This window comes from Phaseolus vulgaris, chromosome 4, assembly GCF_000499845.2.
Source record: "Phaseolus vulgaris cultivar G19833 chromosome 4, P. vulgaris v2.0, whole genome shotgun sequence".
In the NCBI taxonomy this organism is placed as follows: domain Eukaryota; kingdom Viridiplantae; phylum Streptophyta; class Magnoliopsida; order Fabales; family Fabaceae; genus Phaseolus; species Phaseolus vulgaris.
Genome location: NC_023756.2, coordinates 9,056,089 through 9,082,991, shown reverse-complemented (window position 1 = coordinate 9,082,991; position 26,903 = coordinate 9,056,089). Strand labels below are relative to the sequence as shown.

Here is a 26,903-nt window from a genome sequence, read left to right as displayed (position 1 = left end):
GTGTAATTATTATTTTCTTCATTTAAGTAGTTAGATGTGGATTCAAATATCCATAGAAAGTGATGTATTCTAAATATTCCAAAGTAGCTCAACTTGTTAACAATCTACTAAAGAATCTTACATCTTTTGTCTTAACCAAAATCTAGTTCATTAGATTTTCATTTAATGGTTACTTTTTTAACCATATTATTATAAGTAAATTTAACCAAGTTTTAAATTCTTTATAAATTTAAATAATTTTAATTAAACTTTTTGACATATTGAATATTCAAGATTTTTATATTTTATAGTTGAATCTTTTATGTGTTTAATTTCTTTTATTGGTTAGATGGCATGATTATATTCAAGATTTCACCATTTGCACTAATAACTTATTTTATTCTTGTAATAATAGAGTGTATGTTGACTTTCAATTGGTATCAAAATGAAAAGTAGAATAAATTACATTTAATAATTTTTAGCATCTTCAATGTATATCATGGTCCAAATAATGAACTTAAAACTTGAGTTTTATAAAATATCTCTATCATTACATTAAATTTAAGATTTTTGCTTTTAGATAACAACATAAGTTATAAGAACAAAATAATAACCTTTATAAATAATTTTTTTATTAAAATGAGGTTTATAAGACTTATGTTTTGAAGCTTGAATTACAATTTTTAAAAAAATAATATGATAGAATAACATCTAAAGTAAAATAATACCACATAACATAATTTTATAATATTTTTAAAAAATTAACAAATTTTTTGAATTTTTTAAATCATATTATTGTTTCAGTTCTTTATAATTACTTGCACACTTTTTAATTCTTAAAAACATTATCCTTCCACTACTTATCACTCACCCTAAAATATATATATATATATATATTTAAATAAATAAAACCGAACAAAACTCTATTCTTTTCTCATGCACTTCTACACATATATATACTTGTACGTATGATACAATCATTAAATTTCATACATAAACAATATATACAAGGTAATCTATTTAAATAAAATTCTAATATACAAAAATATAAATAAAAAAATTAATTAAATTAATCATTCATAAATATATAATTTCATTTTTTTATTAATCATAATCATAATTATATAATACTTAATACTAATTACCACAACTCAACTTTATTTTATTATCTTTCTCAACAATCATATGAATCACACATGGATTCATACATTAAAGATATCCAATGGGCACCTCTTGAAACCCTAAATCCTAAACCTCTTGAAAAACTTGTATTAAGTAGGTTTTACTAGATACTTACATCTGATCTAATACCCAATATTTAGATTTAAGAGAAATGATTAAGGTAAGTTCAAGCATTCAATACCATGTGACTACAATGTATGAACTTCCTTATTAGTTTTTATAATATTGATATCTTAGTTTATGTGACTTAAATCACTAGTGACAATATTTAATATCAAACTAATCAACATCTTATACATTATTTTAAATATATGATCTTAATTCCATTCCATACAATTTCAATGTCATCATACATTACTTATTATTTAGAAATTTCACAATCCAATTTGCATTAAAAATTAATATTCATACATAATTCAAATAATCGAAAAGATAAGAAGAAAAGAAAAGGAAGAACTAGAAATTTTTTTTTTAGCTTAAACGAGAATTAACTTTTAGCTCTAGCAATTTTTTTTGACTTAAGCAAAAATAGGTTAGATTTTGATTAAGAGGGTTGTGTTTGGATTTGTGGGAAGAGGATGATGAGTTGTGTTTGGATTTGTGGGGTGTTTGGCTTCCTTCCATTGAAGAGTTCATAGGGTGTTTTCTTCAAGATTGACCTTATTAACACTCTATTCATCACATAGCAAGAGGTGCTAACAGCATTAGCCCAAAAGTACTTGGGTAGGGAGGACTCACTCAGCATGTTTCTTGCTAATTCCTCTAGAGATCTGTTCTTTCTTTCAACTACCTCATTCTGTTGAGGGGTTCTTGGTGTAGAAAAATTGTGCAAGATCCCAGTTTTCTCACAAAATTTGTTGAATTTCTCATTTTGCAATTCTCCTCATGATCACTTCTTATTGAGCTAATACTGTTTTTCCTTGTATTTTGTAAACCTCTAGCAAGCTTTTTGAAGGCTGAGAAAACATCACTCTTTGATTTCAAGAAGAGTGTCCATGTGTACCTAGAAAAATCATCCACAATAACAAGAGCATAATAGTTGCCACCAAGATTCATGGTTCTTGAAGGGCCAAACAAATCCATGTGGAGCAACTCAAGGGGTCTTGAAGATGAAACATCATTTTTAAGTTTGAAAGAATTTTTAACTTGTTTCCCCTTTTGACATTCACATATGTGGTCCTTCTCAAACTTAAGCTTGGACAACCCAATCACAAGATATTTTTAGATTAATTTGTTTAAGTGATTCATGTGAATGTGAGCTATTCTTCTATGCCATAACCAAGATTCATCATGCTTAGAAAGAAGATAGCCAATAGAACAAGGAGAAGAAATATCTAAGAGATAGACATTGTTGATTCTTTTACCAATCAACATTACCTCATTTGAGTTGGGAAGACAGATTTTACAAGAGTTTGTCTTAAAGATTACTTGATAGCCTTTGTCACACAGTTGGCTAATGCTAAGCAAGTTGTGTTTTAGTCCCTCCACATACAAGATATCATGAATTAGCAAGATACTCTTGTCTCTTATAGAGTCTCTTCCAAGAATTCTTCCTTTGTTGTTGTCTCCATATGTTACATAGTCTTCTTGTTTGAAGATGATGCTCACAAACTTGGATTTATCTCCTGTCATGTGTTTTTGAGCAGCCACTATCCAAATACCACTGTTGCATGCTTCCCATCAGTTTTCCCTACAAAATTCAAGTTCAAGTGCAAAGATTTGGTCCCCTTACAAATGTGGTCCTCTTGAATTACTTTCATCACTGGGAACTTCAGAAATTCTGGGAATTCATCTCATAAAATATTTAGGAACAAAATATTTCCTAATTTTACAGAATTTAACATAGTGACCTTTTTTTCATGTAGTAAAAACATGTAACAACCGGTTGTTTCGATTTGACAATCAGTTGTTTTTCTGGAATTTTTGAAAAAGAGTTTGAAAACTTGTTATGTGGATTAAAACCCAATCCCCGCTTTTCCAAAAACACAATTTTAGGATGCTAAGACACTCTCAAAGTTGGATTTGCTTTTTGAAAGCTTATCCACAGTTTTCACAAGGTAGTGAACCTTCTTTTCAAGAGATTCACAATTTTCACAAACAAGAGAGTCACACTTACTAGAAGAATTTTTGTAAAGCATTTCAAGGTTTTCAAAATCTGTTTTTGAATTTTCCAATTCTTCTTCCAGTGCTTTGACTCTGTTTTCAAGCCAATTGTTCATACCTTTCAAACGATTGTTCAAGAGAGCCAATCAGTTAACTTCTTCATGGGTTTCTTTAAAGGCTTGAAGTAATTGACTATAGTTTTCAACATTTAAAGAAGTAGAAGAACTTACACTACTTTCACTGCTTGAATCATCTTCCTTTTTGGCCATAAAACACATATTGAGACCTTTTTGATTTTGCCTCCTTTTTCTTCTTGCTTGATTTCTTGTCTTTGCTTTCTTTATTTCAGTGATACTCTCATGCGTTGCTTTAAGTGTATCCCACATCTCCTTAGCAGATTCACATTCTGAGATCCTGAAAAATTCTATAGAATCCAAAGCAGAGGTTATGATATTCTTGGCAATGCAATCAAACTTGGCATTTTCACTTTCTTCATTAGTCCATTGGGACCAAGGTTTTTTAGTAAAAGATCCACCCTTTTTAGTCTTAGGAATGAAAAGACCATTTTCAATTGCATCCCAAATTCTTTGATCAATGGATTCAACAAAGATTTTCATTCTAGCTTCCCAATACTTATAATTCAAACCACAAAACAAAGGTGGTTTGTTAATTGAAACACCCTCTTCAAAAGGTAGTTTTCCAGCCATAGAAAAAAAGGATTTTAGGATCAAACTTGAATATTTTTCAAGTACCAAGCTCTTGATGCCAATTGTTAGAATATATGGCCTTAAACGAGGGGGGTGAATTGTTTAAGAGAGGTTTTTGAAAAGTTTTTAAAGATTAAAAAAAATTCTTTGTATGAATCTAGAACAGAAATCAGGTTAGCCAAGAACTAAAGCAATAAAACAGCAAAGCAGCAAAAAAACAATCGGTTGTTTATACTAGTAAAAGTAAAAACATAATTTAAATAAGTTTTAAGGGTAAGAGAAAGATACACCAACAGTTTATACTGGTTCACTCTTAAACCAAGTGATGAAAGAGGCCCCAGCACCCAAAAGAGCGTCTAGGACCAACCTTGCATAGAGGGCACCCACAAGAAGCGTCTAGGCCACACAAGGAGCGTCTAAGAGAGTTGACATCCAAGAAGGCCCCACAAAGTGTAGCTTAGTCTTATTTGTGGTGTAAATAGCATAGCCTTATGAACCTTTGTTTAAATTTTGCAAATTAAGGTTAAGGAGGAGTTAACCTAGATTAGCTACGGTTTCTAGAAGCTCTCCACTAATCTAGGACGTCCATGTGCACCCATGTGCCATGTGCTCCATGTGCCTCCATGAGCTCCTTCTTTTGCATGTCATTTAGATTACATTTCATTTGTATTTGGCTCTTCAAATTCCAGCCCTCCAATCCTTTATAAGGAGGTGTTTGACTCTCATTTTGTAAGATTGAATAGAGTATTGTTATGCTGCCAAATTTGTGCCATACACTACTCTTTGCCTAACATCTAGGTTTTAATCTTCACTTCATCACCTTCAAAGGGGCTGGCCGAACCTCCCCAATTCCCCACTCTCATGCACCTTCAAGGCACCCATACTTCCTAGGAAGGCCTTGCTTCATCTCCTCCACAAGCTTCCGCAAGTTCATCACCAAAATGCAAAGAAGAGCTCAAAGGAATGCCATCACCAAGAGCTACATCCAGTCCCCAAAAAACCACTGGGTAATCCACTAAGTAATCAAACCAGATTACAACACAATCCATCAAAGTAGTGACCTTGAACCCTTCAAGAAACACACTCCCTTTGGCAAATCACACACCAAGAGTATTGATCTTGACCACCTCAAGAGCACACAACACCAGAAATACAGAAGGTTAAGAAGAGATTACACCATTTTACGAACAATCTGAAATCAATACAAATGCAATCCTATTTCACTCTCTTAGAAAACCCAAAGCTTTGATGTGAATGTTCAAATCTTGAATCAATTCCTACACAACTGAAAAACTCAAATCTGTCTCACTTCTTTGTTTGTAAACATAAACAAACTATTTATATTTTCCAAAGATTGGTCAAAGCATTTAATGAATGAGCGTATTCAGTTGGAAATCATTTAAAGCACATTCAATCACCAAAACAGAATTCTGTTAGGATTTTCAAAGAAACAATCAGTTGAAACCACGAAACAATCGATTGTTTGGTTTGGTAGTTAAGTCAACCAAACTCAAACAGTTTTCAACCTTTTCAAAAACTCCTAAGAATAAAACAACCGGTTGATTCGACAAAACAATAGGTTGTTTTTCACTTAATTTGAAAAACACTTAAAAGGATTTAAAACACATTAGCTTTAGATTCAACAAAGGAGTGGATTACAAATAAAACTACCCAGATCCCTCCCAAAACACAGCAGCAACACAACCTTGCATCAAGCACAAAGGATTTGGATACTTCAAAGCATAATTTGAATTCTTCAAAGCACTTGATCACTCTTGATCAACAGGTATGATTGCACCTGTCAAGTGTAGCGCGATGGGAGGTCACCCATCCTAGTACCACTCTAGCCGCAATACGCTTAACTGCGAAGTTTTGATGAGATCTGGTGCATTAGTGCTGGTATGATCACACCTATCAAGTATAGCGCGATCAATACCTATATGAGTTTGCAAGTGGACTTCAGTTTTGAAATCGTAGGACCTCGAACGCGATAATTCGGAGTTCGCTACACTATTTCACGATCCTTTTTGTAGGTACTTTAAGATTTGATTGTCTGGGTCAACAAAAAAGCTATATAAACATGGAAAAGGAGAAGTCATAGTTTGATTGTCTAGACCAGGAAGAAAAAAGAGAGCATAAAAAAGAAATACAAAAAGAAATGCAACACGAGGACTTTCCAAGAGGTCACCCATTCTAGTACTACTCTCGCCCAAGAACGCTTGACTGTGGAGTTCTGATGGGATCCAGTGCATTAGTGTTGGTATGATCACACCTGTTAAGTGTAGTGCGATCAATGCCTATATGGGTTTGCAAGTGGACTTCAGTTTTGAAATCGTAGGACCCCAAATGCGATAATTCGCAGTTCGCTACACTATTTCACGATCCTTTTTGTTGGTACTTTAAGATTTGACTGTTTGAGTCAACAAAAAAGCTATATAAAGACTATTTTTGTACTTTAGTTATAAAACCAAATTAAGGACACGTGTAAAAATTGTTATTGTGCCAAATAAACAAAAAAAAAACACTTATGACGACAATTCTAGTTTGGAACCGTTGTTACAAAGTACTTCTGCCTGGTGGAACTGTCATTATAAGTGTTTTTTTTAAAGGTTTTATTATTATATACTTACTCTAATCTAATCCTTTATAAAATATCAAATTTTCAGAACACATCAATAATGCATGTAATATCAAAATTTAAACATTAAAGTCTAACAAAAGTTTTTATATATAGATGAAATAGTTTGTTATTCTAATGTGTTATTCTTGGTTACCGTAAGGTGCATCCAAGTGATTTTATTTACATTTGCATTTGCACTTCTTCTTCCACTCAACACGTTATATCAACAATAAACACTGAAATAATAAGATTTCATGTTAGAACACACACATAACATTATGTAATGTATGAGTAATAAATTTGTAAATGTAATATAATAATAATGATTTTATAAATGTCTAATTTATATTGGAAAACATCATGCTAAATTTCAGAAATTTTTGACAAGTGTAATTGTGAGAACTAAAACCTCAAAATACCTGAAAAATACCTAAATAATACTTAAAAATAAAAAAAAATAATAGTAAATGATGGAAATTTTGTAGACGCCAATCTCCTTTGGGAATTGACCATGTGATTTGGTACCTCGTTTCGAACAACTTTCATTTTTAACGCGTCTCCATCCGACTTCTCTATCAAAAGTTATGGTCGTTTGAAGTTTCTTCATGCTAATTTTTTGCCAACTCAAAATCTACCACTCTTCTCTTCAATGTGAGGACTCCTTCATCAAATATCCCCTGAATGAAGTTCCCACAAACCCTAATCAACACATACATGCAAATATTTTTTATAAAATTAATTAAAAAATTTAGGATAGGGTTTAGAGAGGCACCACACCATGCATGCACTAGTCTAGTCTTGACAGCGTGTGTGCGGTGGAGGTGTTGGCGGCGTACAATTCATGTTCCTAGTGTACGTATTGCTGCGTGGAATGAAGGGCTGACGCTTTTTAGATGTGTGCCATAGGGATTTGATGCGTGGAAGAGGACTGGAAGGGAGAGGTGTAAGAATTATGTAAATTAATTTTTATAAAGTGACTCACATAACTTAGAGTTTGAGTTTTGGACCCAAATATGATTTAATAATAATAATAGAATTAAAGGGTCTGTTGGTTAACGTGAGAATAAATATATGATGATACCTGATGAAAAACCTACATCTGAACGTGTATGACAATAACGTAATTGTCAAAAGATAGATTGAGACATGTTTATTCCTTCTTGATTGTATGAATATGTGTAAGAATCATGATATGTATGCGTTCACGAATGTATGCGTTCATAATAATGTTTTAATTTACTAGAGGAACTTCAGTGCTAAAATAGGCGGGGCAGTGTACTTTAAACATTAGATCTCTATTTTAAAAATATTCAACCAAACTTTATAGTTTTAATTCTCCCTTTAAGCTATTTTTTTGTCTTACTATAAAATATATAGTATGTCATTTAAATTATTAAATATTAATTTAAAACTGTAATATATACTTTAAAAATATTGAACCTTATTTCACATTTTAATCCATACTATAAAAATATTAAATTTCAATTTAAAATATAACTTCTAATTTTAAATTCAATTTGTTATCAGTAAACCTAGACATACAGAAGTAAATTGAGAAGTTCTGACTACTGTATCATCTTTCTATTTCCCTCTCATATGGGTTTCTTTAACTACATTACATTTCCTTGTCTTTTTCTAATTTATTACTATTATTTAATTTAAAACTATATTTATTTTGTAGACACCACACCACAAGAATCTTTTTAAGATTTTTACTTTGAATATTTGAGATTCAACTAAATACCTTTTATATTATTTTTATAATAAGAGAGTTTTAGTTTGGAATGTAAAGACTATTACTAATTCCTTAGTTTTAATAATATAGAATAATATATTTTTAAAAAATAATCTGGCATTAATAAATTTCCTTCCAAGGTAAATTCTACATTTAAAATTTACAATGATAATAATTATTAAAGTTAATTTTTAAGTCCAGTTAACTTTTTTCTTTTATGTTACTTTCAATTTAGCATTCAAGGATGAAACTTCTTCTTCAATAAACAACTGCTAAAATTTTAAGTCGTCATCATCATATTTATTAATATCCATGTTTTAGTGTTTTATTGCAATAGGGTTACTTTGAAATCCACAAAAATATCTTTCATATGAGTTTGTGCTCTTATATTTATATTTCATTTCTGCACAAACTCTTATTTTATTTTATATTTTTTTGTATTTTTTTAAATAAATTCTGTTTGTCTGTCAACTGAAAAAATCAATTAAAATTTTTAACTTATAATATTTGTAGTTTTGACAGAAAATTACGGAATCCTGATTTTTAATTTTCTTATTCAGTAAATTTATTTAAATTAGATTTTATTTACAGGTTATTTAGGTTTAGTTTAGTTAAGAAGTATGAAATGTAATGTATATTTTTAAAATTATTTAAATATTAGAAACCGTTTTATTATATGTTGGTAAATGCACATTGGAGAAAGATAAAATAAGGTAGTATCATTTTTTATATCAAAATTTAAATAAAGAAGTGGGAATCAAACTTAGGAACATAATATAGTGAAATTACCTCCAAACCACTATATCAGATGCATTAATGCATTTTTATATTATATTATAATTATAATATTATCATTTAATTTTATTATAACTACCATTATTTTATTTTAATTATAATTATTATTACTTTATTATAAATATAACTACCATTACTTTATTTTAATTATAATTATTAAATAAAGTGATACTTTTTTAAAAGCTTAGTTTAGATGACAGCTGTCCCATGAATGAGCCATGTGTCAAATTCCAACTTTCAAATCATCACAGAAGAAATATTAAAGCTAAAAATAAACTCAGTTATGAAAAAACACTGGAAAAATAAAAAATGAATAGAAAAAAGAACAAAAAGTATGAATTTTTATTATTTTAAAAATCAAATATATGTAATCCAGTATTAAAAAAACTTATATATTTATTTTCTCAATTTTGCAAAATTGATCTAAAAGAATAAAAATTTAGACATGTTGATGTCTATTGATGGAACCTTGTGTATGATAAGAATTGTTTTGAAAGGAGAAGAAGGAAGGAAAGGTGAAGCGATTAACAGAGGGACATCTTAGTCATGTGTGGTGGAGCTACTGTCTTCTCCGGTCACCAGTTCTTCGGTCTTCCTCATGCAACTCATCCCTACCCACCGATCAACTCGGTCACTGCCTGCTTCTTCATCTCGGGTTCTGCCAAATGCTGGTGCCAATCGCTTCAGCTTGGTTTCAATGGTATTTTCTTTCCTCATTGGAAATACATCTTTTTCTTTTCTCAATATATGAACTGTAACTGACCGAACCCTAGGATGAGTTTGGAAGAAGTACTTTACTGTTTATTTCTGCTTAGGGTTTATATTAGATCATTTATAAGATGATGGTTGTCTTCTTCAACCCAAATAGTTATGAGTCCATAAAAATATCTTCAGATTATGTGTTCGTGATAAATTATGAAGATAACTTAAACTTACATCACAAATGCAACACTTTATTCTTAATTTATTTTCAATAATAAAAATAACTTTGTGCATGAATGCTTGCATCATAAGCAGTTATCTAATAAATACTTTGGTGGTGTTGTTTGAATTAATTTCACTTTAAATATTTATAAAGAAAGTAGTTAAAATGTATTGACTCTCTCCAATAAACTAGAGTCTGCTTGTAAACTTCACTTCTTGGTAAAGTTAAATTAAAAAGTTAATCCCTCTGAGGGTACAGGAGAAATGTTTTGAAGTCCCACATTGCATGCATCAAGTCTTGGAGTGCAACTTATATATGTGTGGGGACGACCTTATGCTTAATGTCAATTTGTTTTAAGATAAAATATTACTTATTCTAGTAGGCTCGCCTGGTTTTCCAGAGACATCTGGTGAAGTGGAGGAGTATTGTAAAGTCCCACATCATCAACCAGCTCTGGTTATCCAAAGAGAATTAAAAACTGACCTGTGATCAAAGGCTACTACAACAATATTCTGGTTGAAAGTGATTCAAAGGCAGCAGTAGTAGGTTAGAAGAATTCATGCATTAAGGGAAGGCCGGAAAGCCAATGAAACACCTGATGTGTTGTCTAAATGTGGTTTGGAGATGAAAATTTCTTTTATTTTTTTTATGTTCTACCAGATTTTCTTTCTTTAGCTTTATCAGCAAATACTGCTGGCATTACTTTCTTGAGGTAGCTAGTATAGTTCTGGGACCTTGAGCTCTAGTTTTCCATGGAAAAAGAAAATACACTAGGCAAAAATTCCAAATTTGAGAAGTGTTTTTTTGGTCTTGTTACCAAAATAATTATGATAGTATTGTGTATTTTCCTTTCCTTTTTTCTGAAAATTTGTTTGTATAAGAAAGAATGTATGTGAAAGTAAGAAACAAACTGTATATATCTGATTTGTTGTCTGTTTAAAACAAAAAATAACCTTAAAAATGATTTTCTCAGAACAAACAACCTTAATATTTCTCTTTATGAGAAAAATTATGGGCTCCAGTAGTTACTTTGAAAGTTACTGTGTACTTTTTTCTAATAAACTTCAGTTATTATTTCAACAATACCAGAGAAACCAGATGAATACTTTTTGTTTAAGAGTAGGTGTAATGGTACATAGTTTATGAGAATTTTGGATTTCAATATCTTGTACTTTACTGTTTATATTGGTATTTTGTGAAATATCTAAGAAAAGAAATATTGAACTATTGATGATATATACTGTGAAGTGAATAGGTTTTACACAGTTGTAAATGTGATTTCTTTCAATCTGTCTTGGCACAAATGAAATTTGCTGGTGCTTTTTTGATTTTTCTGTAACATGTTCCTACTCTTTGAGGGAACTATTGTATATTGTTAAGCTCTGGTTAATATCCCTCATCTCAGCTTGTTGATTCACAGCTTTACATGATTGTCCTTGCCCTCACAACATAAAATTTTGTAACTGGTTGATGGGTTATTTATTATTTGGATATTGTTAATGGTTGCAGGATTTATTTGGAATGGTTGGTCTAGGTGTGGGACTATCACCTCAATTTTTTATTCATTGATTTCATGTAATACATTAAGTGCTGATCTTTTTATTTCATACAGCTACAGTTTTTGGGCAGCATATTTTAATCTTCTCCATGGATTCGAATGGTGAGTTACGTTAATATATGACTTCTCTTTTGCAGTTATTAGAATGTCACTCAAGGTACAAAGTAAATAAATTTACTAGATAGACAATCATAGTAACAAAATTGTGCAAAAGAGTCATGGTTAGACCCTTTCCTAATATTCATGTTGTCGTTGAAAAATAGGTCAACTCTAGAGGGGGAGGGTTGATAGTCGACAGTCTAATGTATGAACGTTTATGCTTTTAAAAGACTTTTGATAAAATGATTTTCGCAAAACTAAATTGTAAAGATTTATCCGTGTAGACAGTCTCAAGTACACTAGAAGAGCAGAGAAAACTCGTTTTATCACTTTTTACTGAGTACAAAATGTCACTTGAAAAGCCCCCGTAATCTCTCCTTGAGACTAAGAAGATCAAGTATTCTCTGACACTAAGCTGCTTTTGCTTTCTTTGACACCAAGTATTACTTAGAAAAATTGTGTTTTTGTTGTGTTGATGTTGTTCTTGTGTTTGATGTTGTTAGTATTGTTTAGGCTTCAAGAATGTGTTCATTGTAAGACATTTGATTGTGGATACTGAAACAAATCTTTGATTCTCAGAAAAGTGAAGCAGATCTTCTTGTAATCATTAATATTTTTGTAGAAAGTTACTCCAAATAGCTTTTGATTCTTTCTTGTTAGTATGCTTATGTTTATCTTTGTTTTTATTGATATGTGCTGGACACTTCAAAAAAGGAAATTAAATGTACAATGTGTCTTGGGGATAACGTGTAATATATTTCCTTTTATATGTGTTATATTATTGCCTTTTACATTATATTATATTCAATCTTAAATTAAAGCAAGTAAAAGTATTCACCTTATTTTAATACAGATCTTACCAGAAAGTAAATCCTTTCAGAAAACAGCACGTTGGATGCTGGATAATACTTGTTGATAAAAACAAATTATATATGCTAGCCGACATGCTGTTTTTGTCTATAGGAGGTTAGGTAATATAAATTCATTAAGCTCTTTAATTGATTTAGCAAGTTCCAAAGCATATGTTGTTTAACTCTGTTATTACTTCAAAACTTAATCTTGGTTGTTATTATCAAAACGTAGTGTAAATGTCATCCATCTAGTATGCTTAAACTGTCTGAGACTAGAGACTGTTTGAGTCTTAACAGTTGTTTCATGTTTCTCTTTGTGCACTGATGTTTTAATTGAATGGTCCTCTGGTCAAATGCTCTATGTATTGTTAATATTCTGTCATTGAACCATCTTTTTTGCAGTATGCACAACTCATGCCAGCATGCTTCACATATTCAGATGCTCAAAGCTTGAGGAAAAAATGTGCAACTCCAATTCTTAAGCAGGTAATCTCATGGTAGAGGTAATCTCATGGTAGATTCATGCTTACTGTCATTGTTGGTTTCAATTTAAATTACTCATAATGTGTTATAAAAAATGGTCAATTGGATGTATAGTCTAAAAGGCTCAGTAGTTGAGTTGGCTGATATGCACGTGTCAAACCGTATACAAACAATTAATCGGATATGAAATGTCGTTTAACCTTAGTTGTAGGATTTTAACAAGATTGAACTCATTTGTTAATTGTTCTTGCCACATTACCTTTTTTTATTCTGGACTAATAATATATTGGCTAAATAAACCTTATAGTACAGAGTTCATTTTATGTAGTGTCCATGGATCATGCCAAAATTGCCAACGGCATATAGGTGTACATCTGCCAAGGAAATAGTTAATTTCTATAAATATCAAGTCCATCCATAGTTTTCAAACTGTTTTTTATTCTATTAACATTAGTTTCAATTTTCCCTGTAAGCATTCAGTTCTACTCACAGCTTGTCTGTCTAACATAGGCGGTTTTTAACATTAAATGTATCATGTGTTGTCCTGTGCTTTTACAGGTGAAGAGTGATTTTACCAGATATTGGTATGGAGATGGGCAGCATTTGGATGAGGCATGGAAACAAATATTCTTATATGACCATGTATGTTATTTGAATTAGTGAATAGTCAATCTGGTACTTTTTATTTTTTGTATATTAATACTCCATTCGCATGGAAACATAAAAGTAACATTTTTTTTTCTCTGTTCTTTGCTTGTGTTTGAAATGAAACACAACACAGTACTTGAACCAATTTCAAAGCTTAAATCTGGTGTGATTTGGCTCTGAACATGAGCAAAAATGAATCCTTCTTAATACATAATGATATATTTGTCATTAACCAACCATCACATAAACTTAAACTATTAGGAGAATGCATTTGAATTTTTTTCATACTAGAGATACTCTTAACAAGGCTTAAATTTGGGGTGATTTGACTCTGAACATAGGCAAAGATTATTCCTTCTTTATCCATAATGATATATTTGTCATTAACCAACCATCACATAAACTTAAACTATTAGGAGAATGCATGTTAATTTTTTTCCAAACTAGAGATACTCTTAACAATCTTCATCCACGCCTTAGTTAAACAACTAGATTGCCACCACATGCACTTGTTGCAAATGGAATTTAAGCAGTAATATGATCCTCAGTTCTGAGACATCATTTTATCTGTCTTGTTTCAGGGATGAGACATCATTCTTCTTCTCCTGTTCTAAAATTGATTCTTGTAGAAGTATGCTTGTCAATTTTGCATCAGTTAAGCAATCAATAATACTATTACTTATATCTCATAACTAACCATTTTTTTCATATTACTTTATGATCTGGAGATACGGGAAAAGAAAATAATGGAATTTATCTAATTTTAATGTAATCGAAAAATGAGTGTATTATTATAATAGGATGGGTAAATTTATGCTGTTGGTTCATCTATTCCCCTGTGCATACCATATCATCTCTCTCTGTATTACGAGTTGTTTTAACCACATTAGGCTCCCTTGTCTTTTTTTCTCATTTATTACTATTTATTTAATTTTTAAACTACATTTATGATCATTTGTTGGTATATCATGGATTTTGACCTCATCTTAGGCTTACAACTTCTATCCTTATCCTTAGCATTTATGAGTACACTTTTTTCAAGATTCTTTTTGACAAAACCGAAGCACCCAGCTTGTCTTTTCAGCATTTGTAAACAAAATACTCTTGAATTGTCTCAGTCTTCTTTTTGGGTATCACAGTATGTTTGTTGGTTTTGGAATATAAAGCTATGGCTAATTCCTTGTTTAATTATTTTCAGTTGCATTTAGATTGACCTTGAAATTCCACTGTAATCACCACTTGACATTTAATAGATGACTTTTAGTAAAGTTGAATAACATCTATGTCTGAAAATTGTTTGGATTTAGCTTTAATACATTTATAGATTGATAAAATTAATTTAATACATTTATGACTGTAATTAATAAAGTTTATATTATAAATAGTATAAGGAAAGGCAGATAGAAGTACCCTACCAAAATTGCAAACCAGCCGTCTTCCCTTTGTTGCTCTCTTCACCTCACCATTCAAGGAGGGAATTCCTTTTCCTATTTCAACATGGATAACCGATTGTTTTCTACTCAGAATAAGAACTTCGAGGAGGGGTTGGCCAGTGGCGAGAAATTAAAACGTTCAAATTCTTGTCCCGTTCAAATAGGGACAAATGGGAAATTTTGCCACCAAGTACTTTTATATTTTTATTTTATTTTGTGTTGCCCAATTTTTCATTTTTCATTTTGGAGTGTGGTGGTTTTGTGTTTACTCTTTGTTGTTCAGTTTGTTTCTTGATTTTGTTGTGCATTTGGACAATAACACTTTTGTTTCGTTGGTTTTTCCACTGTGAAGTGCCGGCAAAAGAAAGAGGATTTTGCTGCAACATGCAAGAACTTGAAGAAAGGGAAGCCTTGTCCGATTAAGTACTGCCACAAGTGCCTCTTGACTAGGTTAGTTCAACATTATAAATCTTGGGTTTTCTTTATATTTTAGATCTTTGTATTTTTCAAAATTATCCCATGGTTTTTTCATAAAGGCTTGATATGCTTAGCACCACTGTGGAAGAAGACATCTGAACAAGACTTACTCCTATACTCCCACCTATCACATGCAGCATATCAAAGAAATATATGAAGATGTGGGAACAGTGGAAGGTCATAGAGAGGCTAAAGGCCTTGTTTTTGGCGATGTTTATGGCAAAGCCTTTTTTAATTTGCAACATGATCCAAAGATCCATTGTTTTGCAATGAGTGTCCGAAGAAATCACAAAAATATCTTGTCTTTTTCTTTGTACAGCTCACCAGTATCCCTCATGATAGACTATCTTGTGTGAACAGGGTAGGACCACCAATAACTCTGTTGTTGTTTATAGTGGTTCTGCCTAACTTAAGTTAGATTGTTTATTATGCTGGATACCTGTGCTTCCTACAGAAAAAAGATAACACATTTTGGTGGTTGCTGTGTGCTTCAACTATAGTTGCAAAACAATGAAATTTCGTAGGCACTCGCAATTCAAGAAACAACTTCAAATTTTCTAAAAGGAAAAAAAATTGTTAACACTACACACAGTAAATAACACTATTCAACAACCCATTATAATAATATTATAATATTTTAATTTAAATTAAAATGAAAATTATTAAAATATTAATTTATTTGTTTGTTAAGAGAGTGTTTTTACTGTAGTCAGTGTTAAGATATCAGGGTCTTGTCTAAAACTACGACCAATATTGCTTTTGTAAATGTGAACAAAATGTTCTAAATGCATGGTCCAAATGTGCTATACTTTTAGAGGGAATTAGGCTTTAATTGTCAGCTAGGATATCTTAAAAGAATTCTAATAGTAGAATGATACAATACTTGTATATATGTATTTTCTTTCTTTGATGAGGATTTTGCTGCGGTGAATTAGGTATGGGGAGAATTCTGAAGAAGTGGGACATTTGGCTTATTGGACATGTCCGAAGTGTAGAGGATTTTGTAACTGCAGCTTATGCCAGTGAGTTTCTTTTTGTTTTTTATTTATTTGTGTTTCGAGTTGGTATTGTATCCATGAGTGAAATATGACAAGAGTTATGTTTGTAGGAAAAAACGAGGTGAGCAACCTACTGGTCCCTTATATCGTAATGCCAAGGAATCTGGTTTTAAGTCTGTTGCGGAAATGCTTGCCGTTAAGAAGGCTAGTGAGGAAAAAGTATGCTAATTTTCTGAAATCTCCCATTGTTGTCAAATTTGGTTAAAAAGGATCTCTTGTTTAATTGTGCAAATTAATGATTAGATAATGATGATATGAGTGAATATGTGTTTTATGATATGCTTATTATGAGATGACCTTATAGTTGGTGGTTCATGTTCTTTTTTGTTATTTCTTGCAGGAGCTTGAAGTACATCTCTCGGGCGAATTTGGGAAAGAAAATTGTACAGATACAAATGATACTAAAGTTTGCAACAAAGAGTATGATGAAGGAGAGAGCAAAACAATTGAGAAGGAAATTCTTTTGCCCCCTGGAATGGAGTTAAAAAAAATATTTGGCATTGAGTTACCACTCAAAGAAGTTGGGAATGCATTACAACTTTTAGAGTTTTACAAAGTATTTAGAAAGGTATGGTTATGTTAACAATATGTCCCGATGTTTTGTTTGATTAATTGTAATTTATTGTTTTTTTTAGTAGTTGATTGACTGAATAAACATAATTGGCATATTCCTCTAATGCTATAGAGTGATATTACAAAATTGGAACTAATTATTTTTATCAAATATCATGCAACTTTAAAATAAAGTTTTTGATGATTTTGTAGTTGCTCATTTAATTGAATGGTTTCACTATGAATGATATTCCCTCCTGTTACATTAAATTATATACTCCAGAAATAATGGTATTATTGTCACATGCGTAATTATTGTTTTATGGTTATGATGTTGCAGCCATTCATAATATATTAATCACCTTCACATTTATTCCTGTGTGTAATTTTAATTAGGCTCTTGATCTCAAGGAAGGAGAAGCTGAAGCCATGCTAGAAGAATTAGTATGCAAACAAAGCATGCATGGACAAAACACCTTACTAGTTGAATTTCATATTAAAGTGTTGGAGTTGATCCTAAACAATTCCGGAAATGAGTGAGTTATCTCTTACAACTTTTGTTTGGAGTTTTGTGGGTGATTAATTTTTTTCTGAGATACTTGAATTAAAGTTCCATATGGATGACTTTGATGTAGGTCTTCATCTTTACCTACTAGGGATGAAAATAATTCATGGTTAAAACATCTGGAGGATTTAATCATGAAATCGTATCATATATTAAATGATTTTCCTTTGGATTGGCTTCAAGAAGGCATCAGTGGATATTATAAGTTGGATTTGTCTCAAAAGTTTAAACTGATGAATTTTCTCTGTGACGAAGCTCTGAATACCGAGTAAGTATTTCAAAGTCCAGTTAGAAAATATCCTTTTTCTTTGTATTCTTTCTTTTTATTACTTTCACCACTTTATCCATCTTTTTCTTGTCTTTCTTTTCTTCTTATTTTTGTTGTCTTAATATCATTTAAAGTGGTTGGAAACTTGCTTAATATGTCCAGGAAATTGAGGAGCTATATTCACGAGGAAAATTCAAGACATGCAAAAGAAGTGAAAGAAGCAAAACACAAGGTTGCTGCAACCAAGGAAAAGGTAATAGAAACCAAGGTATTATGCTCTTTCTACATGGATTATCCTTGCTGTTACATTGTGTTCATAATAATTCCATGTGCATGTTATGTTCAGGTAAAGTGTCTTGAGAAGAAGTTGCGGAGTGAGAAAGCCAAAGCTGTTCCTTCAACTGTGTCTCCCTATCCGATGGAGGAGCATGAGGCTCTTCTTTCGAAAATAAGAATTGAGGTTGATGAAGCACACACAGAGATGCTTGGATTAAAGGGCACAACTCAAAAAGGTATGCCATGATTAGTCGATTATGAATTATCCATCATTGATGTTATCTTGCCTAAAGTTCTCTCCACTTTCATTTTCTTAAGTCAAAAATGTTTTGGTGTGATACATAAATTCATGGTTCAAAGTTATCCAAGTTGTAAACAAGCAATCATTAGCAAAAGATCCTGAAAGCAGAATAAAATGTTGGTTTTGTTTTATGATCACACTAGGATGAAAAATAACTAATATGTATGACAAACATCTATTGGTACATAGGTTTAGTCTTAGGTTTTACAATAATTTTGTTTGCATTATATACTGCTCAATGCTTTTATCATTTTATAACATGTTTCTCTTCTTGCACAACAACATTCACTTACACAACATCCTATAAGATGTTTAATTTCTCAGTTTAAATCCATCAATTTTGTATTTTACTAAACATCTAACTAGGTCTTGTTTGATAAAGAAATAAATGTTCTTAATGTGGTCAAAACAGAAAATAGAGTATGTATAGGTAAGGTGCTCAATTTAAAGGGTGCACTTGCAAAAAAGGTATGATAGGAGCTTTGTGAATTAATCATTATGTTACAACGCCTAAAGTTTTCACATAATACAGCATAACATTCATTTATGCAACATGATATAAGGTTTTAAATTCCATTTGGTTTAAATTCACCATTTTCTTATGAAAACTTGATTGTTTGCGGCAAAGCATTTGTTTTTGAAAATATTTAGACTGGGAAATGGTTTCGTAAATATATTACTGCTCTTGGAATGGAAAGTTTGGGTACATATTGTTGCTTGATATCTTGTAAGAATTTAATGTTTTTGCTATTGGAAAGGTTGTCATTTGTTCTTTTAATGTTACAGCGAAACTAGGTTGTGATGCTCTGAGGATCAAACCTGAATTTGTAGACAATAATGGTAAAACATTCTGGAATTTTAGAAGTTGCAGTAGTGAATGTACTGTTCTTTTGCAAGGTAACACTTAAAATCCATTTGAAATGTTTATAGCATTGTGATTGGGGTTTAGAAAGTTTTCTAAAAGAAAGCAACATGCAGAAATTAAAATACAGGATGAAATTGCCAAAGCACCAGAAGAAAAGTGGTATGTTTATGGTCCTGACAAGAAGGAAGAGGTTCATAAATATATTTCCACAAGGTGAGTTCTTTTCTTAAATTTCTAGTGGATTGGTCGTGAGGTTTCAGATTCTGGACATGATATTGGAAAGTTTGAATTCTTTATATTTTGTCCATGAACATGATGCTAAATAGTTAGCAAAGCTAGCTTTTTATTAACCATCATTATTTTATCTATAAATTAAGATGTATAATGAAATATGAAAATTGGATTTGAAGAAGTTTTTTAATAGACTTTGAGATTTATAATGTAATGATAATGTGATATTAAATTTCTCTACTAAACCACAACTACTCAATTGCATGTTTCCTTTATACCTTGGTTGTAGGGCAAAAAGACTTAACCGTCAAAAGGTTTCTCACGAGCTTTTAAGTGAAGCAAGTTCGTAGAACTTTTATGGTTAGTATCTTTATATTTATGAGACTATTCTAAATTTATCTAATAATAATGTTAGAAGTAACTTTATCTTTAACATGATATACATTTTATTTATTCTAAATTTGTAGATATAATTAAAAACTTTTATGGTTAGTATCTTTATATTTATGAGAATATTCTAAATTTATCTAATAATAATGTTAGAAGTAACTTTATCTTTAACATGATATACATTTTATTTATTCTAAATTTGTAGATATGATTAAAATCTTGGAATGGTTTTTCTTGTGTTTTGCAGGTTTTGGTAGAAATCTTTGAGGGGAACATAAAGGATTTTTTCATCTTAGAAACAAGAAAATTAGATTTCAATGTATTACTATTCATAGTGCTATTTTTCTTCATTTAAATAGTTAGATGGGGAAAGTGATGTATTGTAAATATTCCAAATTAGCTCAATTAATTATTGGCAATCTTAGAAAGAAAGAATATTAGGTCTTTTAACAATGGTAGAAAAGTTGAGTTGTATATCTATATGGTTCAATATTTTTTACATACTCATGTAATAGGTTTATTTGTGATTTATATGAATTTTCTTAATTAATTATTATTCCAACCTAAGTATATTAATATAGCAGTGACACCATGATCTTACTCTTAATAATAAAGTCTGCGGTATGATTTATCTTGTGAAAATTAAAAGTGAAGTAAAATAGATTTAATATTTTTAGGATATGGTTTATTTGTGATTTATATGAATTTTCTTAATTAATTATTATTCCAACCTAAGTATGTTAATATAGCAGTGACACCATGATCTTACTCTTAATAATAAAGTCTGCGGTATGATTTATCTTGTGAAAATTAAAAGTGCAGTAAAATAGATTTAATATTTTTAGGATATGATTTATCTTGTGAAAATTAAAAGTGAAGTAAAATAGATTTAATATTTTTAGGATATTTTAAATGTAGATCATAATGAGGTAATAATAAGCTTTAAAATATGATTTTTATTTGTAAGACATCTTTATAAATATATGACATTTAAACAACTTTCGTATTTTTTTTTTAAAATTATTATTTTTTTCTCTTTTTACAATTTCCTATATATTCTTTTAATTCTTAAAAAATTCTATCTTTCGTTTCTCGTAAGAGAGATCGTTATGATAGAAGATAAAAATAGAAAAAGTAAATATAATTTGAAATCACTTTAGTAAATATCTTATTTAATTTTTGCACACTTATATCCAAAAGAGTTGATAGATGTTTTTAGATAAATAGTTAGTTCAATACAATAATTACTGATATATTTTCATTTTAGTATAATAAAAAATATTATAGTCATAGTATAATAACTTTAAGTTTATTAAATTTGTTAATGGTTAATATAACTGATCAGATATTTGGTCTTTATTAATTGTTATATATCTTTATTAAAAGAAAAAAATAACAGTAATATACAATTTAATTTTAAACGAATAACTAAGAATTTATAAAAGCGAATAACTAAGAATTCTATATTTATAAAGCAATAAGTAAAGGATAAATTTTTTTAATAAAGGTTATTTGCGTTAATTTTTTTTATTTCTAATAAACACAAATGATAATTATTAAAGACTAAATACTTGTTCAGTAAACAAAAATAATAGAATTAAATTTTTTTATTAATAATGTAATTTTTGTTCTATTGAACTAAAAATATTATAAAAAAAAAAAGTTTACAAAATCTTTTAAAAGAAATTGGATGTATTTATAAAGTCACTTATTATTTTAATAGATGTTTATCCTTGCTATCTCATTATTGTATTAAATAAATTAAATTTTAGTACACATAAGGATGAGTCTAGTCACTTGGCGTTGTTCTATAATAGAACCCAAATAGAAAACTAGGAGATAAATCTTAAAAATCTCTCTGTAGAACTAATCGCGAGTGAGAATGACCGTGTTCATCATGTTCAAGAATATGCTCACCATATGAAAACAAAACAAAACTATAAATAAACAAAATTTAAAGCTAGAAATCATAAAATATATTGAAAGAAAAATCGAAACATGTTACACTGATCCCCACTTACACAAGTGAGGATTGGATGGGTATAACCATGACGGAACAACTTGCTATCTATGAGGGTATACTTCCTCGCATTCTTCTTAATCGTCTTAGCCTCCGTAGGTTTTGCAGGAAGCAAACCATCAACTAAGTAATGCTGGCAGGGAGTTATCCAAGTCTCTGTAGTGTTAACCTGCAAGACCTCTAAAGGCTCATCTCCCAACAACCCATAGGTGGTTACCTGGGAACCTTCAAGGTCTCCTGAGTCAATGATTGGTGCCTTCTCCCTTGTTCCGAGCTAACCCCCAAGATCTCCATGCGGATGATCTTGGTTGGCCCCCCTTCTGCTGTCCTAGGCGACTTCAAGGTCTCCTGAATGACTGACCTCCCTTTCCCGAGCTTGCTAGTTTGGATAGCATGTCTGCTTGGGAGTTCTGTTCTCTAAGGACATGGACTAGCTCGAATGTAGAGAAAGTTGTCTTCAAAAGCATAACATACCTGAGATACGAGGCTACTGCGGATCCTTGGCCTGGTACTCACCTGTGACTTGCCCAATAAAAAACAACGAGTCACTCCTCACCAGCAAACTCTGAGCACCCAACTCCTTTGCTAGCAACATCCCAACTATCAAGGTCTCATACTCAACTTGGTTGTTGCTGGCTTTGAAAGCGAACCTCAGGGCTTGCTCGATTAACAACCCGCTTGGCCCTTTTAAAATGACCCCAACTCCACTCCCCTTTTGGTTAGAGGATAAATCCTCCGATAGGACCCACTACAAGTCATTAGGATCAGGCTGGGGACCTTCAGATGACAACTTTACCATGAAATCAGTATACACCTAACCCTTAATTGGCCCTCGGGGTTCATATTGCACATCAAACTCGTGCAACTCAATTTCCCAACAGACCATCCGACCTGCTATATCGGGCTTCTATAGGACCTTGCGAATGGGAAGATCAGTCATCACAATCATAGTGAAGCTCTGGAAATAGTGACATAGTCGTCGAGCTGTGAATACCACTGCCAAAGTGGCCTTCTCGATGGCTTGGTACCTCGTTTCTGGTCCCTGCAATACCTTGCTCACAAAGTAGACCGACTTCTGGATCTTATCTTGATCTTGCACAAAGACCGAGATGATTGCCTGATCTGTGACTGCAAAATAAAGACAAATGGGGGTACCTGGAAGCAACTTACAAAGAACAGGGGGACTGGCCAAGTACTCTTTCAACTTGATGAAGGCTTCTTCACACTCGTCAGTCCATACAAAACAGTTGTTCTTCTTAAGGCACCGAAAATATGGATACCTTTTATCTATACTAGCCGACAAGAATCAAGACAAGGCAACCATACGTCTAATTAACTGTTAGACCTCCTTATCCCTATGATTGCAGTGCATTTGTCGGGGTTTGCCTCTATACCCCTCTCAGTTAGCAAAAACCCAAGGAACTTCCCTACTTCTACCCCAAACACACACTTCTTTGGGATCAACTTCAAATTATACTTAGCTATTGTCGTGAATAGCTCCTTTAAATCAACAATGTGCTGATCTTTCTCCTCTGATGTGACGACCATGTCGTCCACATATGCCTGTACGTATCGCCCAAGCATTGAGGCAATAATGTCCATCAATCTCGAGTAAGTGGCGCCAACATTCTTAAGGCCAAAAGACATGACCTTTTAACAGTAGCTGGCGAACTCGTCCATAAAGGCAGTCTTGCTCTCGCCTCTCGGGTGCATACGGATTTGGTTGTATCCCAAGAACGTGTCCAGGAAGCTCAACAACCGACAACCCGAGGCATTGTCCACCAAGGAATCTATACTTGGAAGTGGGTAAGAATCCTTGGGACAAGCCTTGTTTAGATCAGTAAAGTTGACACACATCCTCCACTTTCCATTGGACTTTTGTACCAACACCACATTTGCCAACCACTCAGGGTATTGGATTTCCCTTATGTGGCCAGCATTCAAAAGCTTATGAGTCTCTTCTCTGATGATCATACGCTTGTCTTCATTAAACTTTCTCCTCCTCTGGATTACCGACCTAACCTTCTCATCCATAGTAAACCTATGGCATAGAAACTCTGGGTCTATCCCGGGTATGTCCGCGGATGACCAAGCGAAAGTATCCATGTGCTTTGATATCACCTCGGCTACCCCATCCTGCAATTCTTTACATATCGATGTGCCGAGCTTGAATTTATTCCCTTCTATTTCTCTTTCCTAAACCTCACTAGCAGGTCTAAGTCGCCTCTCATTGGCGACTCTAGCCTCCACGATCCCTTGTGGTTCTCCCGCCTAAGCAGTGATTGAGTACGTTCCCCTTTTGCTCTTCAGGCTACTCTCGTATCATTTCCGTGTCGTCTTCTAGTCAGACCTGATGGTAATTACTCCTCCCTCAGAAGAAAGAAACTTCATCTTCATGTGCTTCGTTGAGGCTACCGCACTAAACCTGTTCAAAGATGGTCTCCCCAAAAGCAAGTTATAGGTTGAAGAAGCATTTTCAACAATGTACCTTACAATAATCTTCCAAGATGAGGTGCCATAAGAAAAAGTCATCCTCAGCTCGGTATACCCCCGCACTTCCACTTGATCTCCCATGAAGCCGACCAAGCATCCATTGTGCGACCTCAGCTGGTCAGGAGATAACTACAAATTGGTGAACGTTGACCAGAACATTATATTTGTCGAGCTCCCCTGGTTAATGATTATTGAACAAGATGCTTTGATGTCTCCAAATCCAAGAGAAAAGCTTGAAGACCTTGCTGCTGGGTGTGTGTGTGTTTTCTAGTTGTTTGAAACTTGTTAATTCACTCCTTAAGTTGATCCAAGTTCCTTTGAATCTTTAACCTTTTGAAAAAATGTGTTTTCTAAAAAGCTGTCAAAATTTCAACAGGTTGTTTTTCAAAACAATAGGTTGTTTTACCTTAGCAGTTTTTGAAAAGGTTTTGACAAACTTGGTTGACTTTGTTGTCAAACTAAAACAATCGATTGTTTCGACAAAACAACCGATTGTTTTCCTGAAAACCTTAACAGAATTCTGTTAAGCGGTTTTAATGTTTTAAATGATCCTAACTAACTTGGCTCCTTTATTAAATGCTTTTGACCACGTGGTGGGTCTATATAAAGGTGGTTTTACGCTCCTAATCTTGGAGTAAGAAAAAGAGTTTATCAAAAACAGTTTTTCCAAGATTTGAAAGAGCTTTGGATCATTCTTAAGTGTGTGGAATAAGATTGGGTTGTAATTCTGAACTTTAAGCTTTGTAATTCCCAAGTGTATTCTATTCCCTTCTTCCTTGATTACTGTATTTCTGTAGTTGTGTTGCTAAGGAGTGTTGTGTGTTCTTGAGGTGTTCAAGATCAACATTCTTGGTGTGGTTTGCCAAAGGTAGTGTGTTTCTTGAGGGGTTCAAGGTCACTACTTTGGTGTGTGATGTTTGTAATCTGGTTTTGATTGCATAGTGGATTACCCAGTGGTTTCTGGGGACTGGATGTAGCTCTTGGTGTAAGAATGAACCAGTATAAATCTGTTTGTGTGGTTCTCTCTTTCCCTGATCTCACATATATCTGTTTTAAGCTGTTTTTATTAACTGTTGATAAAAACAACCGATTGTTTCGACAAAACAACCGATTGTTTTTTTGATATCATCTTAAAACAATTTTGGGTATTTGTTTCCTTGATTCTTTTCTCTGTAATTCAGCATTGATTTTCATTATACCTTCAAAGTTTGCGAAAATCCCTCTTAAACAATTCACCCCCCCTCTCGTTTAAGGCCATATATTCTAACAATTGGTATCAAGAGCTTGGTTCTTGAAAGTTATTCAAGTTTTGATCCTAAATCTTTTTTAAATGGCTGAAAAGTTTTCTTTTGGGGAAGGTGCCTGTTTAAACAAACCACCTTTGTTCTGTGGTATGAACTATGAACTGTGGTGCATAAGAATGAAATTCTTTGTTGAATCTATAGATAGAAAAATCTGGAATGTTATTACAAATAGCTATCTCATGCCTATATCTGAAAATGTTTCTTCTGAAAGAGAACATCTTGATTGTGTAGCTATGAACATCATTGTATCTGCACTTGATTCTAATGAATTGCTCAAGGTTTCAGAATGTAGTCCTGCCAAAGAAATGTGGAATACCCTTGAAGAGTATCACAAGAATCCAAGGAATACCTTGATGGACAAAGAAGAATCTTCTACTAAATATTTCTCTTCAGAATCCAGAAAGAAGGTTTGTCTTATGACAAAAGAAGAATCTGGATCAAGTCAAGCTGCTGGGAACAAAAACTCTCAATACTCAACTGGTGAGAGTGAAGAGGAAACATTTAGGTTGTTGTTTAAGAAATTCAGCAAGTTCCTAAAGAAGACAAACAACAAAAGTGACTCATGTAATAGGTATGATAACAAGAAACCTACTGAGTTTAACACTAACAAATATACATGCTTTGGATGTGGTGAACAAGGTCATATTAAAACTGAATGTCCCAACAAAAAGAGGAAAAACTTCAAGAAGCATGAGAAGAAAGGAAAATCAAGAAGAGCTTATAATGATGACTCATCAAGCTCCTCTTCAAGTGATGAAGAAGAAGCAAATTTATGTCAAATGACAAGACAAGAAAGTGACACAAGCAGTGTAAGTTCAAGCTCTTCCATTAATGTTGAAAATTATAGCCAACTTCTTGAGGCCTTCAATGAGACTCATGAAGAAGCTAATAGGTTGGCCCTTTTGAACAATCAGTGGAAAGGTTTAAACAACTGGTTGGAAAATCGAGTCAAGACTTTGGAAAGAGAGTTGAACCATTCAAAAAC

General features: G+C 32.2%; 1 protein-coding gene and 1 non-coding gene across 8 annotated transcripts; one reads left to right on the top strand and one right to left on the bottom strand.

Annotated features, from left to right (window-relative positions):
- Positions 1-6,126: 6,126 nt before the first annotated feature.
- On the bottom strand, positions 6,127-6,245 carry LOC137838919 (5S ribosomal RNA). Its single transcript, XR_011085560.1, has one exon. It is a non-coding gene; the product is annotated as a 5S ribosomal RNA (ribosomal RNA).
- Positions 6,246-9,418: 3,173 nt separating this feature from the next.
- LOC137837192 (uncharacterized) lies at positions 9,419-20,677 on the top strand. 7 transcript variants are annotated; one of them, XM_068646114.1, is made up of 16 exons: positions 9,419-9,821; positions 11,659-11,706; positions 12,957-13,040; positions 13,596-13,679; positions 15,471-15,568; positions 16,531-16,617; positions 16,704-16,812; positions 16,994-17,221; positions 17,602-17,741; positions 17,841-18,038; positions 18,201-18,306; positions 18,385-18,550; positions 19,402-19,512; positions 19,594-19,693; positions 20,001-20,071; positions 20,349-20,677. In XM_068646114.1, the coding sequence occupies exons 2-15, from the start codon at positions 11,704-11,706 to the stop codon at positions 20,059-20,061; spliced, it is 1,575 nt and encodes a 524-aa protein (XP_068502215.1). In that variant the 5' UTR covers positions 9,419-9,821; positions 11,659-11,703; the 3' UTR covers positions 20,062-20,071; positions 20,349-20,677. The 7 variants fall into 7 exon arrangements, with proteins under 7 accessions (XP_068502215.1, XP_068502218.1, XP_068502219.1 ...); XM_068646117.1 differs by having other exon boundaries at positions 9,575-9,821; positions 18,201-18,291; XM_068646118.1 differs by having other exon boundaries at positions 9,575-9,821; positions 10,426-11,706; positions 18,201-18,291.
- Positions 20,678-26,903: the final 6,226 nt, after the last annotated feature.

Bases quoted from the DNA above. Each gene is read 5' to 3' on its own strand.
- LOC137837192 (XM_068646114.1), top strand. The intron at 13,041-13,595 runs GTAATCTCATGG...GTGCTTTTACAG, and splicing joins CAACTCCAATTCTTAAGCAG to GTGAAGAGTGATTTTACCAG. The intron at 19,513-19,593 runs GTAACACTTAAA...AGCAACATGCAG, and splicing joins ATGTACTGTTCTTTTGCAAG to AAATTAAAATACAGGATGAA.